This window comes from Panulirus ornatus, chromosome 14 (assembly GCF_036320965.1).
Source record: "Panulirus ornatus isolate Po-2019 chromosome 14, ASM3632096v1, whole genome shotgun sequence".
Taxonomy (NCBI): Eukaryota; Metazoa; Arthropoda; class Malacostraca; order Decapoda; family Palinuridae; genus Panulirus; species Panulirus ornatus.
In genome coordinates this window covers 36,277,191-36,296,924 of record NC_092237.1, presented here as the reverse complement: position 1 = coordinate 36,296,924, position 19,734 = coordinate 36,277,191, and the positions used below count along the sequence as shown (strand labels likewise).

Here is a 19,734-nt window from a genome sequence, read left to right as displayed (position 1 = left end):
TAGTACTGCTGTATAAATTCAGATAAAAGCAGAGAACATATTTTCAGCAATAAATGGAATGAATATAGATACTAAGGCATGTCCTGATAAGTTTAATCCAAGAACAATGGAAGAGACGAGAACTGAGATAGTTAAGCCTTTGACTGACATTTTCGGTAAGTCACTTGTTGCAGAAAAAGTTCTAGATGAATGGAAGTTCGCCAGTGTAACATGATATTCAAAAATGGTAATAAGTCCCTGCCCGTGCCCTGAAATTATCGTCCCTATTATCTTAACTTCTGTTGTTGGAAAACTTATGGAAACCATCATTCAAGATAGATTTAGAAACCCTTTAGAGGACTACCACTTAATAAGCGATTCTCAGCTTGGTTTTCGATGAAATCGTTCATATGTAAATCTGCTTCATTTCTTTTAAGACAGACTCAGCATACAGGCTGATGTTGATGTTATCTTTCTAGACTTTCAGAACCTTTTGATAAGGTTCTGCATCAAAGATTAATGGAAAAAATTAAGTTAGTTGACTCTGTTGGGGCTGTACTTCAGCTAATACAAAATTGGTTAACTGACCGTAAAGAAAGAGTACTAATTAATGGTAAACCACAGAATGGTTACACTTAACAAATGGAGAGCCACAAAATTCAGTCTTGGGACCGGCTCTCTTCCAGATACATATCAATGATACTGGTATTAGGCTGCGCTGCAAAATATCACAATTTGCCGACAATACAAAGCTGGAAAATGTATCTGCAAATGAAGTTGAACAACTACAGCTTCAAACTGACATAGGCACTCTGATGAACTGGGCTTATAAGTGGCAAATGAACTTTATCATCAGTAAGTGCAAAGTTTTACATACTGATAGTAAAAACGAAAAGGCAAGCTACAGTGTGAATTCTTTTGAAATGCAGAAGGTCAATGAAAAAAAGATTTCGTTGTACTAATCTTGTGTGACCTAAAGCCAAATAAGCAGTGCACAGAAGCACTGGAAAGAACAAGCAAAATTCTTGGTTTCATTGGTAGAACACTCGAATTTATGTCCATAGAAATCATTCTTACTCTATATAATTCACTGGTTCGTCCAAAACTTGAATAATGTACTCAGCTTTGGTTACCCTACCTGAAAAAGACATAGATAGAATGTATAGAGTATACCGTCTAGCTACCAAGGTAAATTCCGGACTGAGAAACAAACATTACAAGATGAGGTAGAACGACTTGAATCTTTTTAGTTTAGAAGAGAGAAGGTTAAGAGGTGATCTAATACAACTGTTTAAGATAATCAAAGGATTCGATAATCTTTATCTATCAAGTTACCTGTGACTGATTTGTCAGATCTAACTCGCAGTAACAGATACAAATGAAGTACGCTTTTTCAACTGGATTGTTAACATGTGAAAGATTCGCCAGTTAGAGTGGGTGAAAAAAGTACCAATGTAAAGCTCTTAACCAATGTAAAGCTCCTACTTTATGGAAAACATCAGAAATTATACCTAAGATTCCATAACCTATTGTTAATGATGACCTAAGACCTATGGCTCTCACGTCAGTTGTGATGAAAGGCTTTGAAGTCATTGTTAATAACTGTCTATGAAGATATGTTGATTCCGTCAGAGATACTATGTAGAGTATACACTGTAAAGGTAGAGGTGTTGATGATGCAACTATAATGTTATTACATCAAACTACACAACGTCTTGACATGCCTAACACTATGCAAGGGTTTTATTCATTGATTTCAGTAATGCATTCAGTACTATACAACTTCATATTATGTTAAAGAAATTACATTCTTTTAAGGTAAATTGCAACCTCATTTCTTGGTAATATAGTTACTTAACAAATAGACCACAGTTTGTGAAATTTGGAAATCTTAAATCTCATACCATATTTACTAACATTGGTGATCCACGGGGCTGTGTTTTATCGCCTTTATTATCTACTTTATATATAAATGATTGCACTAATAACTACGGAACCTGTTCTGTTAACAAATACGCTGATGACACAATGATTATGGGAAAAATAAGATATAAATATGAACGTGAATATCAGGCTCAAGTTAATGACTTTGTTCAATTGTGTGATGAAAATTACTTGAATCTAAATATCAAAGACACCAAAGAGATGGTGAGTGACTTTCGTAAGAAGAAAAAGTGCATTGAGCCACTAATTATCCAAGGAGAGCAAGTAGATAGTGTGCACGATTGTGAATACTTGGGTAGACTAAATGGTGATGTTAACACTAGAAAGGCTTATGGAAAATGATGCAGATAATTCATTTTGTAAGAGTTTTGAAAAACCTTAAGTTGATAGGCCTACTCTTTCTTTGTTTTATAAGTCATTCGTAGAATCAATACTTTGTTTTTGTATTGCATCATACTATGGATGTTTGAGTATAGAAAATAAGAAGAAACTTAGAAAAATTGTAAAAACAGCTGATTAATTGGGTGCTAATGTAACTGCATTTGATGTATTATATTCCAAATATGTATTCAGATGCTAGAATTATGGGTGACTATCACCAGCCTCTGAATTATAACTATGTGTTTTTAAGACCAAGCAAAAGATTGTGTTTACCATTGCAAAAATATGCAAACATAAGAATTTATTTGTACAAGTAAATATCAAACTCTCCAATCATGTAAACTCAAAACGATAATTGTTTATTGTTTGTGACAGTAGTGATGTTGGTGTGCATATGATAATGACGCTGAACTAAATCTGTTGGATCTTGATGTATGTTTGCTTATAGCTACTGCACTTTTACATCATTATCTTTTTTATCTTGTGTATGATGACACTGAAAGTGTAGTATAACATGGCTCTGGATCCACAGAAAGCTTCAATTTGTATAATATACTACAAATTGACTAGCTAAAGTATCGATTATTAACAATTATTGTTATTACAACGTAACAAGATGTTAAGTTTAATGTAATCATTATTGATGCATAAGATGTTTCTATAATCATTCCTAACGTAGATGTATTCTTTCATATGGTAATTAGTACTGCACAAGATGTATGGTTTTATATAATCAATACTACTGTAAAAGATGTTTCTTTTGATTATTCCTACTGTGCAAGATGTATTGTTTCATGTGATAATTACCACTGTATTTGATATATCATTTCATATAATCAGTTCTAACGTACAAGATGTTTCATAAAATCATTATTACTGTATAAGATGTATACTTTAATACAATCATTACTACTGTTCAAGATGTTTCATATAATCATTACTCTTGTAAAAGATCTCTCATATAGTCATTACTACTATACAAGATGTATAGTTTCATATAATCATTAATACTCTATACGATGTTTCATATAAACATTGATAACTTACAAGATACACTGTTTCATAAAATCATTGCCGATGTATAAGATGTTTCATATAATCATTGCTGCTGTTTATTACTGTACAAGAATCATTGTTTCATACAATCATTACTACAGTACAATATATCTCATACAATCATTACTTATGTATAAGATGTATAGTTTCATATAATTTCTACCAAATGAAAATGATGTATCACATAATCATTATTACCGTACAAGAAGTTTGTTTCATGAAGCTATTACTGTTATACGAAATGTTTCATATAATCATTACTTAACTGCAAGGTATATAATTTCATATAATCATTGCTTATGTGCAAGATATACAGTTTTACATAATAGTTCCTACTGTACAAGTTTTATAGTTTCATTGAATCGTTACTACTCTACAAGATTAATAGTCATATATCTATTATTACTGTAGAGGATGTTTCTAACTATCGTTATTGTTGTGCAGCAAATGTTTTCATATGATCACTGTACAGCAAGTATAGCTTCATAAAGTTCTTAGCAATGTATTTGGTATTTCACATAATCATTGCCACTGCAAAAGATGTATCTTTTCATATACTACTAGTGTACAAAATAAATTGTTTCATTTAATCATTACTATTGTACGAGATGATATATATTATCATTACTACTGTAAAAGATATAAAGTTTCGTATAATCATTATTATCATATAAGATGTAGAGTTATTTATAATCATAACTGCTGTAAAAGATTATAGATTCACATAATTATTACTACTGTGCATGATGTTTAGTGTCATATATTCATTACTATGGTACAAGATGTTTCATGTATTCACTACTACTATACAAGATGCATAGAAATACATTATCTTCTCTGCTACTGTAAACAGCGAACAGTATGTAGCAAATATATGCATTTTCTAGGTAACCTTTGGATAACGGTTATCGTGTTTACGTCAGCTGCTGGTGTCATCTTGTGGCTGCTGCAAAGGACGTGGTCTTGGCTGTCAGGTCAAGCAGGCATCAGGCTTGACCCCGCCCTTATCTATACCTGGGGCGTGTTAATGGAAGAGCCGGTCACTTACTCCACCGCCAGTGTCAGTGAGCAGGTAGAAACTTTCAGTCCCCATTCAGGTGGTTAAAGATACTTTCAATTATCTAGAATAAAATTGATGAATTTCGTATGATAGACTCGGGATCACGTAAGACCTATTTACTACTATTCTTCATTTCTAGTTAGTGAAAGTTGTTTATGAATTGATCAAAGGTTTTGAGGGGAAATGGATTAAGTGATCATTCCACCATCTGTTCTAATGATACAAAGATCCCAAAAATATTATATCCCAGTTTGTATCATTTCTTTATCTGAAGTAAAGGCCAAGCTAATAACGACGAATATTGATTCTATAAATACATGCCAAGAATAATGGACCACATGCACCAGTAACATACTTCTCAAGGTTGTTTAACAGGTCAAATTCTCCGTTTGACACTATACTCGGTTTATTCAGGTCTGTCGGTAATTTTAGACAACTAATATTCCTTACCTCGATTAGTTCGAAATCCGGCCAGGGAATAGAATGGTAAAGGATGCAGAAACTACATAATTAATGACGTCTAATATTCAGTTATAAAATAGAATTGTCTAGATATAGAGATTACGAAGAAATTATAATTCTACGCAAAAGATGATATGATTATGACCATTAAACTGCAAAGTAATGCCATCGAAATGTTTTCGGACGATATGCTGTGCCAGCTCCCGGGCCCCATACTGAGCGTAGCCGTCAACTGTCACTTGACATCGGCGATCATTTTTTCCCGTACGCAAACGACTGTTTTCCCTTACCTTTGCGTCATAGCAATGGCTTTCATTTCACAAATAACTGTTCAACATTTACAAACATATACACTAACTATTTCTTAAGAATCATAATGAAAAAGCAAGAGAAATGTGCATGTACAAAGTGTGATGTATTTTGCAATGCTATTCACATACCCGATACACTATTTTTCGCACTCTTAAAGGTGAAATTTCTAAGTTTGTTTTCTCGTCAATGACTACGATTTTGGCTCGTGAGGATCAACCCCGTCCCTCATTCCCCAACAGATTATAACAATACACTTAATAGAGAGCTGAGACCGGTTCATGAGTAGTGGTCTCAGTGCCCTGAGCCCCGTACACAGCATAGAGAAAACACGGAGTAAACGATATCGGTTGTCGATCTTTAATGCCACAGTATAGAAAGATTGTCAACAATGAGCGCAGTGAGGACATGGATTTATCAACTTTTCTCGTACTATCCCTTAAGCTTTTAATTTTTACTCGAAATTTGGTGGATAGTTATAGTGTGGTTTGAGTTGGAGGGTATAATAGTGTTGCGGAGAATTGAGTGCCACACAAAATACTATTTTGGAAGAATCCACGTTTCAGTCTGACGTTTCAATCCAAAATTTCAAGTTGCATCAGTTTTTTAAAATCACTTTCTATATTTTGAATGTTCTTGATAGATTACATCAAACTTCGGATACACATATACAAATTCATATACATGTGCCTTTCTTGGGTTTAATTACACTGTAATAATATTTTTCTTGTCTAGTGAGTGTTACTTTCTAATTGCTTATGTGTAAAATGCAGAGAAAAGGCTACTTTTCTAATCCCTTCAAACTTTGCTTTTGTAACCACGACATTGATATTTTCAAAATTATCTATTTCCGATTGAACAATGGAAGACTTTGCGTATTTCTATTCACATGAAGTCAGAAAAACAACATATGAATCAAATAAACATTTATTTACAATAGTGTTAAACAAAAGTGATCACAAAAGATTTAGAAGTGAGTAGTTTTCTGAGATTAACGATTATACTGCAAATCACTTTCACGAACCAGACCCCAAATATGATCTCCCATCATGTTCTCGTTATATGTTCCTTATCAGCGACGTTCAAAGACCAGTATATCCTAATGGAAGTGCTCGCCTTGCTCCTCCAAACGCTCTCCCATGGTTTCCTTGAAATTATCAAGATGAGCGTCAAGGATATGGACTTTGAGGGGCATCCTGCAGCCTATTTGGCCGTAGTTCTTCACCATAGTCTTAACCACCTCCACATAGTCTTCGGCCTTGTGATTGCCCAGGAAGCCCCGAACCACTGCGATAAAGCTGTACCAAGCTGCTCTCTCCTTCCTAGTGAGCTTCTCGGGGAATTCCTTGCGCTCCAGTATCTTCTTTATCTGTGGTCCGACGAAGACACCGGCTCTGACCTTTGCCTCAGACAGCTTAGGGTAAGAGTCTTGACGGTCCTTGAAGGATGCACACTCCTTATCTAGAGCTATGACAAATTGTTTAATAAGGCCTAATTTTGTGTGCGGTGAAGGTCCGGGTACGTGAAAGCAGGTGCATTCTTGCCAGTCCGACTTTTGGAAGAGTCTACCATGCAAAAATATCAATTGCTTGAGTGATCAGTGGGTTCCTGCCAAATTCTTGGGATAGCGAACTTCATGGCTTTCTTTTCCCCTCTGTACTATCCTGCAAAAGAACAATATATAATTGTGATTAAGAAAAAAAGTATATATTTGTTTCTATGTTTATTTCACCCATTACTAGTGTGTATGAGATTCTGTTACCATATTCCACATGACTTTTTCAATAACATTGAGAATTTAAAAATATTGAAAAAAGAAAATTTGAATAAGAAAGTTCTAAGAAATGTTTTACATGAAATTCCGCCGTCCAAATGAGCAACAATTGTCTATCTTACCTTCCAGACTTTTTTTTTCTACAGTGTTCGCAGGTGAAGTGAGGTGGCCAGAATCTGTCTTGATCCCCGGAGGACAGGCATGCCGAAATGTGCCTTGTAGGCCTCGTACATCTTACAGATGCTGCCACGTAATGCGTTTTTACCCTTGTTTTGACATATTAGCAACAGACAGCAAAATGCGTCTGCCGGATGCTTACAGCCTCTAGATGCGATCTCAGAAATATGTATGTATATGTATCCACTCAGGCAGCTAGGTCTAAACTGAACTGGTTGGTTTAAGGTTCTTATATTTATACTACTATTTATATTTCTGGAAACTTCTAGAAAGCATTATATCAGCTACTCAGCAATGAATTATCTGGAATGTTCTGTAAAAATAGGTAAATTTCAGAATATCACTGTTCTGATCACAAAAGCAAAGTTTCAAGAGAATAATAGACATTTTCTATACCTTGTAAACATGATTAGAAAATGAGAATACCAGGACCAAAAATAATTAAAAAAAAGATTACACTTATGTAAATGTTCTGCTGTATGACTTATATGTTTTCTTGTAACAATTATACGATTAAAGTTAATCAATTTTCATCGGATAGATAAATCAGAAGTAATTCTTTTTTACATCAACATGTGGGTTTAGGACGTATGAAATTAGGCAAGAAACAGTTGTTCACACAAAGCTATGCTTCATCTAGGTTTACCTTTCAAGAAGAACGTAGATTTCAACATTATTATAAACAGCTTCTTTCATCTTTCCAGCCACAGCTCCTCATGTAAACAGATAAAGATTTAAGGATGAATGAGATAAGTCATGGACGATTTATCTATCATTTGAATAAGTTTTGTCTTAATTGTGCGATAGACCATATCATCAATCAGTTGTTGTATGGATACATATGTTTATTATGCCAAGTTCATCAGTATTTGGTGTACGACTAAGTCATCAGGCTCAGTAAATCCCTCCATAAGTTTGTTATGCATTCAGGTATTTATTGGATGGTGGCTGCTGTGTTGTGTGATCATTAGCACAGCTTACCGCTCCTCCCTCGTCGCCCACCTCTCCGTCCAGAGCAAGTCTTTACCCATCAATTCTTTTGAAGACCTTCTGAACCACGACGGTTGGTCTTGGGGTGGATTTAGACTACAGGGGACGGCTTTCCTCTACTTCAGTCAGACAACTGACCCTGTCATCCAAGAAGTATATGAGAACTTGCAGGTGAGTGATTAGTTCTACATGAATTTCAATCAAAGTAAAATCCTGCAAGCCACTAAACTAGACATTAGATCTAACACACGTGTTCAAGCAGTATCAAACAATTAAATTCCTTTGAAGGTAATATAGCAACTTCTTTATCTTTATGTTAGCTAAGACGGCATGGGCAACTTAGTGCTCTAATTAGGGCCATCTTATTCAAGATATATATTGTATTTATTTATCATACTTTGTCGCTCTCTCCCGCGTTAGCGAGGTAGCGTAAGGAAACAGACGAAAGAATGGCCCAACCCACCAACATACACATGTATATAAATAAACGCCGACACACGGACATATACATACTTATACATTTCAACCTATACGTACATATACATACACACCCATATACATATATACATATGTACATATTCATACATGCTGCCTTCATCTATTTCCGCCACCACCCCGCCACACATGAAACGGCAACCCCCCCCCCCCCCCCTCCCCCCCTCGTGCGCACGAGATAGTGCTAGGAAAAGACAACAAAGGCCACATTCGTTCACAGACTGTAGCTGTCATGTATAATGCACCGAAACCACAGCTTCCTTTCCACATCCAATCCCCACAAAACTTTTCATGGTTTACCCCAGACGCTTCACATGCCCTGGTTCAATCCATTGATAGTACGTCGACCCCGGTATACCACATCGTTCCAATTCACTCTATTCCTTGCACGCCTTTCACTTTGCTGCATGTTCAGGCCCCGATCACTTAAAATTTTTTTCACTCCATCTTTCCACCTCCAATTTAGTCTCCCACTTCTCGTTTCCTCACTCATTCTCTCCATGTGATCAAACTCACTTTGATGCTCCCAAAACATTTGCCTCTTATGATCTTTCTTCTTATGACCAGGTAAATAGGCATCAATAATCACTCTTCTCTCTCCATCCACTTTCAGTATTACCTACATCAATCTAGAATTTACCTTCTTAGACTCTATCACATACTCCCACAACTCGCATCAAGAGTAGTACTTCTCCTTCCTTAGCTCTTGTCCTCACACCAACCCCTGACTTTGCTCCGAAGACTTTCCAAAACCTTCCTTCTCCTTTACCATTGAGCTTCGCTTGGCCCAGAGCCAGGACATCTAGGTTTTTCCCTCAAACCAAGCTCTCCTTTCTTCCCATCTTTGTTATAACCACACACATTCAGCACCCCAGTCTGAGCCTTCCAGGAGGTTGAGCAATCCCCGCTTGACTGCTTCTCTTTCCAGTGAAGAGATATATGCAAAAATCACCATTGGAAAGAGAAAATAAAAGCGATTCGTATTTTCGTTTAATACATCCTCGGACAGATAATGGGTAAACTTTCATTCATTTACACTTCTGTAAATTGTAAAATTCTCGCCATTTTCACATTAGTATTTTTTAATGTTCTTAGAATTTGACTGAGATAACATGATGTCCGATGTAGCAATTGACTTATATCTAGTCTGTTCTGCGACCTCTATGTATATCATCTATCCTTTTCTCCCTGTAATCTGGTTTGTCTAAATTCACTTGTTCGTGTCACGTGTGAATCTCTTACTACGTCTTTAGTACAGTTTTCAGCTTGGGAAACATTTAATCAGCAGCCCCAACAATAACCAAAACACAATCCTACTCCAGAAAAAGGAGATAATGTTTATTTGAAGCAAGAGAGAAGATTGATAAGTTCACATCCATCGCTATCTCAATACCTACAAAAGCATTTTTTTCTTTGGTTCTCTTATACTATCTGTAAAGCAAAAGTTGTGGCTTACATTTCCTTTATAATATAAAGTTTTTTCCTTCAGATCTACGATTTAGATGAAGGGATGAGGCGGGTGATGGCCGAACGATTTTCATACATCGCACACAAGAAAAAGATTAGTATTGACATTGCACCTCATTACCAAGATAGATATGGCAACACGCTCCTTCATCTAAGCACCACAGAGTACCCTGTGTTAGGTGGTAACTCATGGGGTATGCGGTAAGATTACATTACCACAGTCTGAAATCACAGGAGTACTTCATAATCTGCTGTCATATTTTCTTAAATATTTTGATAAATTTTCTTTTGCCTCACAGTAACCAAGAAAGTGGACTATTATAAATGATCCAGGAAAACAAACTTGAAACATTCCTGCAGTTTTTCCAAGGCCCATTTTCCAGGAAACCATGTAGTTGCATGACTGATGCTCCTAGTAACAAGGCTATCACGGATCCCTTTGTCATTGAAAATTATTTTACGAGTTTGTAATCTCCACGACACAGCCTCGTCGTTTCCCGCGTCAGCGAGGTAGCGCCAGGAAACAGACGAAGAATGGCCCATCCAGGCATACACACACATTTATATATATATACATACATATATATATATATATATATATATATATATATATATATATATATATATATATATATATATATATATATATATATATTATCTGTGTAGGTATGTATATTTGCGTGTGTGGACGTGTGTATGTACATGTGTATGGGGGGGGTTGGGCCATTTCTTTCGTCTGTTTCCTTGCGCTACTTCGCAAACGCAGGAGACAGCGACAAAGTATAAAAAAAAAAAAAAAAAAAAAATATTATCTCGGAAAGCAAAAATGGGTATGTTTGAAGGAATAGTGGTTCCAACAATGTTGTATGGTTGCGAGGCGTGGACTATGGATAGAGTTGTGCGCAGGAGGATGGATGTGCTGGAAATGAGATGTTTGAGGACAATGTGTGGTGTGAGGTGGTTTGATCGAGTGAGTAACGTAAGGGTAAGAGAGATGTGTGGAAATAAAAACAGCGTGGTTGAGAGAGCAGAAGAGGGTGTTTTGAAGTGGTTTGGGCACATGGAGAGGATGAGTGAGGAAAGATTGACCAAGAGGATATATGTGTCGGAGGTGGAGGGAGCAAGAAGAAGAGGGAGACCAAATTGGAGGTGGAAAGATGGAGTGAAAAAGATTTTGTGTGATCGGGGCCTGAACATGCAGGAGGGTGAAAGGAGGGCAAGGAATAGAGTGAATTGGAGCGATGTGGTATACCGGGGTTGACGTGCTGTCAGTGGATTGAATCAGGGCATGTGAAGCGTCTGGGGTAAACCATGGAAAGCTGTGTAGGTATGTATATTTGCGTGTGTGGACGTGTGTATACACATGTGTATGGGGGGGGGGTTGCGCCATTTCTTTCGTCTGTTTCCTTGCGCTACCTCGCAAACGCGGGAGACAGCGACAAAGTATAAAAAAAAAGAAAAAAAAATATATGTATGTGAGAAATACTTAGAAAAGCAAATGGATTTGTATGTAGCATTTATGGATCTGGAGAAGGCATATGATAGAGTTGATAGAGATGCTCTGTGGAAGGTATTAAGAATATATGGTGTGGGAGGCAAGTTGTTAGAAGCAGTGAAAAGTTTTAATCGAGGATGTAAGGCATGTGTACGTGTAGGAAGAGAGGAAAGTGATTGGTTCTTAGTGAATGTAGGTTTGCGGCAGGGGTGTGTGATGTCTCCATGGTTGTTTAATTTATTTATGGATGGGGCTGTTAGGGAGGTGAATGCAAGAGTTTTGGAAAGAGGGGCAAGTATGAAGTCTGCTGTGGATGAGAGAGCTAGGGAAGTGAGTCAGTTGTTGTTCGCTGATGATACAGCGCTGCTGGCTGATTCATGTGAGAAACTGCAGAAACTGGTGACTGAGTTTGGTAAAGTGTGTGAAAGAAGAAAGTTAAGAGTAAATGTGAATAAGAGCAAGGTTATTAGGTACAGAAGGGTTGAGGGTCAAGTCAATTGGGAGGTAAGTTTGAATGGAGACAAACTGGAGGAAGTAAAGTGTTTTAGATATCTGGGAGTGGATCTGGCAGAGGATGGAACCATGGAAGCGGAAGTGGATCATAGAGTGGAGGAGGGGGCGAGAATCCTGGGAGCCTTGAAGAATGTGTGGAAGTCGAGAAGATTATCTCGGAAAGCAAAAATGGGTATGTTTGAAGGAATAGTGGTTCCAACAATGTTGTATGGTTGCGAGGCGTGGGCTATGGATAGAGTTGTGCGCAGGAGGATGGATGTGCTGGAAATGAGATGTTTGAGGACAATGTGTGGTGTGAGGTGGTTTGATCGAGTAAGTATCGTAAGGGTAAGAGAGATGTGTGGAAATAAAAAGAGCGTGGTTGAGAGAGCAGAAGAGGGTGTTTTGAAATGGTTTGGGCACATTGAGAGAATGAGTGAGGAAAGATTGACCAAGAGGATATATGTGTCGGAGGTCGAGGGAACGAGGAGAAGTGGGAGACCAAATTGGAGGTGGAAAGATGGAGTGAAAAAGATTTTGTGTGATCGGTGCCTGAACATGCAGGAGGGTGAAAGGAGGGCAAGGAATAGAGTGAATTGGATCGATGTAGTATACCGCGGTTGACGTGCTGTCAGTGGATTGAATCAGGGCATGTGAAGCGTCTGGGGTAAACCATATATTTGGGTGTGTGGACGTATTTATATACATGTGTATGGGGGTGGGTTGGGCCACTTCTTTCGTCTGTTTCCTTGCGCTACCTCGCAAACGCTGGAGACAGCGGCAAAAAAAAGAGAAAAATATATATATATATATATATATATATATATATATATATATATATATATATATATATATATATATATATATATATATTTATATATATTTAAATAAATAAATATATATATTTATATATATATATATATATAAATATAAATATTTATATTTTCATTTTTTTCATTCATTTCAAGCTAAAAGTTTGTTTTCTAAATTGTTTCTTACATTTTTCATATGTATATATATGTATGTGTGTGTGTGTGTGTGTATGTGCGTGTGTGTGTGTGTGTGTGTGTGTGTGTGTGTATATGTATATATATATGTATATTATCCCTGGGGATAGGGGTGAAAGAATACTTCCCACGTATTCCTCGCGTGTCGTAGAAAGCGACTAGAGGGGACGGGAGCGGGGGGCCGGAAATCCTCCCCTCCTTGTATTAACTTTCTAAAATGGGAAACAGAAGAAGGAGTCACGCGGGGAGTGATCATCCTCCTCGAAGGCTCAGAGTGGGGTGCCTAAATGTGTGTGGATGTAACCAAGATGTGAAAAAAGGAGAGATAGGTAGTATGTTTGAGGAAAGGAACCTGGATGTTTTGGCTCTGAGTGAAACGAAGCTCAAGGGTAAAGGGGAAGAGTGGTTTGGAAATGTCTGGGGAGTGAAGTCAGGGGTTAGTGAGAGGACAAGAGCAAGGGAAGGAGTGGCAATACTCCTGAAACAGGAGTTGTGGGAGTATGTGATAGAATGTAAGAAAGTAAATTCTCGATTAATATGGGTAAAATTGAAAGTTGATGGAGAGAGGTGGGTGATTATTGGTGCATATGCACCTGGGCATGAGAAGAAAGATCATGAGAGGCAAGTGTTTTGGGAGCAGCTGAATGAGTGTGTTAGCGGTTTTGATGCACGAGACCGGGTTATAGTGATGGGTGATTTGAATGCAAAGGTGAGTAATGTGGCAGTTGAGGGAATAATTGGTATGCATGGGGTGTTCAGTGTTGTAAATGGAAATGGTGAAGAGCTTGTAGATTTATGTGCTGAAAAAGGACTGATGATTGGGAATACCTGGTTTAAAAAGCGAGATATACATAAGTATACTTATGTAAGTAGGAGAGATGGCCAGAGAGCGTTATTGGATTACGTGTTAATTGACAGGCGTGCGAAAGAGAGACTTTTGGATGTTAATGTGCTGAGAGGTGCAACTGGAGGGATGTCTGATCATTATCTTGTGGAGGCTAAGGTGAAGATTAGTATGGGTTTTCAGAAAAGAGGAGTGAATGTTGGGGTGAAGAAGGTGGTGAGAGTAAGTGAGCTTGGGAAGGAGACCTGTGTGGGGAAGTACCAGGAGAGACTGTGTACAGAATGGAAAAAGGTGAGAACAATGGAAGTAAGGGGAGTGGGGGAGGAATGGGATGTATTTAGGGAATCAGTGATGGATTGCGCAAAAGATGCTTGTGGCATGAGAAGAGTGGGAGGTGGGCTGTTTAGAAAGGGTAGTGAGTGGTGGGATGAAGAAGTAAGAGTATTAGTGAAAGAGAAGAGAGAGGCATTTGGACGATATTTGCAGGGAAAAAATGCAATTGAGTGGGAGAAGTATAAAAGAAAGAGACAGGAGGTCAAGAGAAAGGTGCAAGAGGTGAAAAAAAGGGCAAATGAGAGTTGGGGTGAGAGACTATCAGTAAATTTTAGGGAGAATAAAAAGATGTTCTGGAAGGAGGTAAATAGGGTGCGTAAGACAAGGGAGCAAATGGGAACTTCAGTGAAGGGCGTAAATGGGGAGGTGATAACAAGTAGCGGTGATGTGAGAAGGAGATGGAATGAGTATTTTGAAGGTTTGTTGAATGTGTCTGATGACAGAGTGGCAGATATAGGGTGTTTTGGTCGAGGTGGTGTGCAAAGTGAGAGGGTTAGGGAAAATGATTTGGTAAACAGAGAAGAGGTAGTAAAAGCTTTGCGGAAGATGAAAGCCGGCAAGGCAGCAGGTTTGGATGGTATTGCAGTGGAATTTATTAAAAAAGGGGGTGACTGTATTGTTGACTGGTTGGTAAGGTTATTTAATGTATGTATGACTCATGGTGAGGTGCCTGAGGATTGGCGGAATGCGTGCATAGTGCCATTGTATAAAGGCAAAGGGGATAAGAGTGAGTGCTCAAATTACAGAGGTATAAGTTTGTTGAGTATTCCTGGTAAATTATATGGGAGGGTATTGATTGAGAGGGTGAAGGCATGTACAGAGCATCAGATTGGGGAAGAGCAGTGCGGTTTCAGAAGTGGTAGAGGATGTGTGGATCAGGTGTTTGCTTTGAAGAATGTATGTGAGAAATACTTAGAAAAGCAAATGGATTTGTATGTAGCATTTATGGATCTGGAGAAGGCATATGATAGAGTTGATAGAGATGCTCTGTGGAAGGTATTAAGAATATATGGTGTGGGAGGCATGTTGTTAGAAGCAGTGAAAAGTTTTTATCGAGGATGTAAGGCATGTGTACGTGTAGGAAGAGAGGAAAGTGATTGGTTCTCAGTGAATGTAGGTTTGCGGCAGGGGTGTGTGATGTCTCCATGGTTGTTTAATTTGTTTATGGATGGGGTTGTTAGGGAGGTGAATGCAAGAGTCCTGGAAAGAGGGGCAAGGTATGAAGTCTGTTGGGGATGAGAGAGCTTGGGAAGTGAGTCAGTTGTTGTTCGCTGATGATACAGCGCTGGTGGCTGATTCATGTGAGAAACTGCAGAAGCTGGTGACTGAGTTTGGTAAAGTGTGTGGAAGAAGAAAGTTAAGAGTAAATGTGAATAAGAGCAAGGTTATTAGGTACAGTAGGGGTGAGGGTCAAGTCAATTGGGAGGTGAGTTTGAATGGAGAAAAACTGGAGGAAGTGAAGTGTTTTAGATATCTGGGAGTGGATCTGTCAGCGGATGGAACCATGGAAGCGGAAGTGGATCATAGGGTGGGGGAGGGGGCGAAAATTTTGGGAGCCTTGAAAAATGTGTCGAAGTCGAGAACATTATCTCGGAAAGCAAAAATGGGTATGTTTGAAGGAATAGTGGTTCCAACAATGTTGTATGGTTGCGAGGCGTGGGCTATGGATAGAGATGTGCGCAGGAGGATGGATGTGCTGGAAATGAGATGTTTGAGGACAATGTGTGGTGTGAGGTGGTTTGATCGAGTAAGTAACGTAAGGGTAAGAGAGATGTGTGGAAATAAAAAGAGCGTGGTTGAGAGAGCAGAAGAGGGTGTTTTGAAATGGTTTGGGCACATGGAGAGAATGAGTGAGGAAAGATTGACCAAGAGGATATATGTGTCGGAGGTGGAGGGAACGAGGAGAAGAGGGAGACCAAATTGGAGGTGGAAAGATGGAGTGAAAAAGATTTTGTGTGATCGGGGCGTGAACATGCAGGAGGGTGAAAGGAGGGCAAGGAATAGAGTGAATTGGAGCATGTGGTATACAGGGGTTGACGTGCTGTCAGTGGATTGAATCAAGGCATGTGAAGCGTCTGGGGTAAACCATGGAAAGCTGTGTAGGTATGTATATTTGCGTGTGTGGACGTGTGTATGTACATGTGAATGGGGGGGGGGGTTGGGCCATTTCTTTCGTCTGTTTCCTTGCGCTACCTCGCAAACGCGGGAGACAGCGACAAAGTATAAAAAAGAAAAAAAAAAAAAATATATATATATATATATATATATATATATATATATATATATATATATATATATATATATATATATATATGAGAAGAAAAATCATGAGAGGCAAGTGTTTTGCGAGCAGCTGAATGAGTTTGTTAGTGGTTTTGATGCACGAGACCGGGTTATAGTGATGGGTGATTTGAATGCAAAGGTGAGTAATGTGGCAGTTGAGGTATACATAGGGTGTTCAGTGTTGTAAATGGAAATTGTGAAGAGCTTGTAGATTTATATGCTGAGGAAGGACTGATGATTGAGAATACCTGGTTTAAAAAGAGATATATCCATAAGTATACGTATGTAAGTAGGAGAGATGGCCAGAGAGCGTTATTGGATTACGTGTTAATTGAGACTTTTGGACGTTAATGTGCTGAGAGGTGCAAGTGGAGGGATGTCTTACCATTATCTTGTGGAGGCGAAGGTGAAGATTTGTAGAGATTTTCGGAAAAAAAGAGAGAATGTTGTGGTGAGGAGAGTGGTGAGAGTAAGTGAACTTGGGAAGGAGACTTCTGTGAGGAAGTACCAGGAGAAACTTAGTACAGAATGGAAAAAGGTGAGAACAAAGAAGGTAAGGGGAGTGGGGGAGGAATGGGATGTATTTAGGGAAGCAGTGATGGCTTGCGCAAAAGATGCTTGTAACATGAGAAGCATAGGAGGTGTGCAGATTAGAAAGGGTAGTGAGTGGTGGAATGAAGAAGTAAGATTATTAGTGAAAGAGAAGAGAGAGGCGTTTGGATGATTTTTGCAGGGAAATAATGCAAATGAGTGGGAGATGTATAAAAGAAAGAGACAGGAGGTCAAGAGTAAGGTGCAAGAGGGCAAATGAGAGTTGGGGTGAGAAAGTATCATTAAATTTTAGTGAGAATAAAAAGATGTTTTGGAAGGAGGTAAATAAAGTGCGTAAGACAAGGGAACAAATGGGAACTTCAGTGAAGGGGGCTAATGGGGAGGTGATAACAAATAGTGGTGATGTTAGGAGATGGCGTGAGTATCTTGAAGGTTTGTTGAATGTGTTTGATGATAGAGTGGCAGATACAGGATGTTTTGGTCGAGGTGGTGTGCAAAGTGAGAGGGTTAGGGAAAATGATTTGGGAAACAGAAAAGAGGTATTAAAAGCTTTGCGGAAGATGAAAGTCGGCAAGGCAGCGGGTTTGGATGGTATTGTAGTGGAATTTATTAAAAAATGGGGTCACTGTATTGTTGACTAGTTGACAAGGTTATCTAATGCATGTATGATTCATGGTGAGGTGCCTGAGGATTTGCGGAATGCGTGCATAGAGCCATTGTATAAAGGCAAAGGAGACAAAGGTGAGTGCTCAAATTACAGAGGTATAAGTTTGTTGAGTATTCCTTGGAAATTACATGGGAGGGTATTGACTGAGAGGTTGAAGGCATATACAGAGCATTAGACTGGGGAATAGCACTTTGGTTTCAAAAGTGGTAGTAGGATATGTAGATCAGGTGTCTGCTTTGAAGAATTTTTTATGAGAAATACTTAAAAAAGCAAATGGATTTGTATGAAGTATCTATGGATCTGGAGAAGGCATATGGCAGATTTGATAGAGATACTCTGTGGAAGGTATTAAGAATATATGGTGTGAGAGGCAAGTTTTGAGAAGCGGTGAGAATTTTTTACCGAGGATGTAAGGCATGTGTACGAGTAGGAAGAGAGGAAAGAGATTGACTCACAGTGAATGTCGGTTTGCGGCAGGCGTGCGTGATGTCTCCATGGTTGTTTAATTTCTCTATGGATGGTGTTGTTAGGGAGGTGAATGCAAGAGTGTTGGAGAGAAGGGCAAGCATGCAGTCTGTTGTGCATGAGAGAACTTGGGCGGTGAGTCAGTTGTTGTTCTATGATGATACACCTTTGGTTGGTGATTCGGGTGAGAAACTGCGGGAGCTGGTGACTGAGTTCGGTAAAGTGTGTGAAAGAAGAAAGCTGAGAGTAAATGTGAATAAAAGCAAGTTTATTAGGTACAGTAGGATTGAGGGACAAGTCAATTGAGAGGTAAGGGTGAATGGAGAAAGACTAGAGGAAGTGAAGTGTTTTAGATTTCTGGGAGTGGATTTTGCAGCGGATGAAACTATGGAACGGAAGTGAGTCACAGGGTGGGGGAGGGGGCAAAAGTTCTGGGAGCGTTGACAAATGTGCGGAAGGTGAAAACATTATCTTGGAAAGCAAACTGGGTATGTTTGAAGGAATAGTGGTTTCAACAATGTTATATGGTTGCGAGGCATTGGCTATGGATAGAGTTGTGCGGAGGAGGGTGGATGTGTTGGAAATGGAATGTTTGATGACAATATGTAGTGTGAGGTGGCTTGATCGAGTAAGTAATGATAGGGTAAGAGAGATGTGTGGAAATAAAAAGAGTGTGGTTGAGAGAGCAGAAGAGGGTGTTTTGAAATTGTTTGGTCACATGGAGAGAATGAGTGAGGAAAGATTGACCAAAGAGGATATATGTGTCGGAGGTGGAGGGAACGAGGAGAAGTGGGAGACCAAATTGGAGGTGGAAAGATGAATAGAAAAAGATTTTGAGCGAATGGGGCCTGAACATGCAGGAGGGTGAAATGTGTGGAAGGAATAGAGTTAATTGGAACGATGTGGTATACCGGGGTCGATGTGCTGTGAATGGATTGAACCAGGGCATATGAAGCGTCTGGGGTAAAGCATGTAAAGTTTTTTGCCGCCTGGATGTGGAAAAGGTACTCTGATTTCGGTCATTATCCATGACTGTTAGAGACTGAGTGTGAACGAATGCGTCTTTTGTTGTTTATTCCTATCGGTACCTTGCGCGCATACGGGGGGTGGGTGTTGTCATTTGATATGTGGTGGGGTGGCGATAGGAATAAATAAAGGCAGCAAGTATAGATTATGTACATGTGCATATATATAAATATATATATATATGTATATATATATATATATATATATATATATATATATATATATATATATATATATATATATATATATATATATATATATATATATATATATATATATATATATATATAAGTTTGTTTATGTTTATATATGTATATGCTGATATGTATAGATCTTTATATGGGCGAATGTAGACATGCATGTATATACATGTATATATAGGTGGGTTGGGCCATTTCTTTCGTACGTTTCCTTGCGATACCTCGCTAACGCAGGAGATAGCGACAAAGTAAAAAAATGAATATATATATATATAT

At 38.5% G+C, this 19,734-nt stretch overlaps 1 protein-coding gene across 1 annotated transcript in view; it reads left to right on the top strand.

Moving 5' to 3' along the window:
* LOC139753083 (glutamate receptor ionotropic, kainate 4-like) overlaps positions 1-19,734 on the top strand; it is a 175,927-nt gene that overhangs the window by 86,312 nt on the left and 69,881 nt on the right. The window contains exons 4-6 of the mRNA XM_071669169.1: positions 4,248-4,432; positions 8,073-8,303; positions 10,117-10,295. Coding sequence (XP_071525270.1) covers positions 4,248-4,432; positions 8,073-8,303; positions 10,117-10,295 — 595 coding nt within the window. The remainder of the gene's footprint in view (positions 1-4,247; positions 4,433-8,072; positions 8,304-10,116; positions 10,296-19,734) is intronic.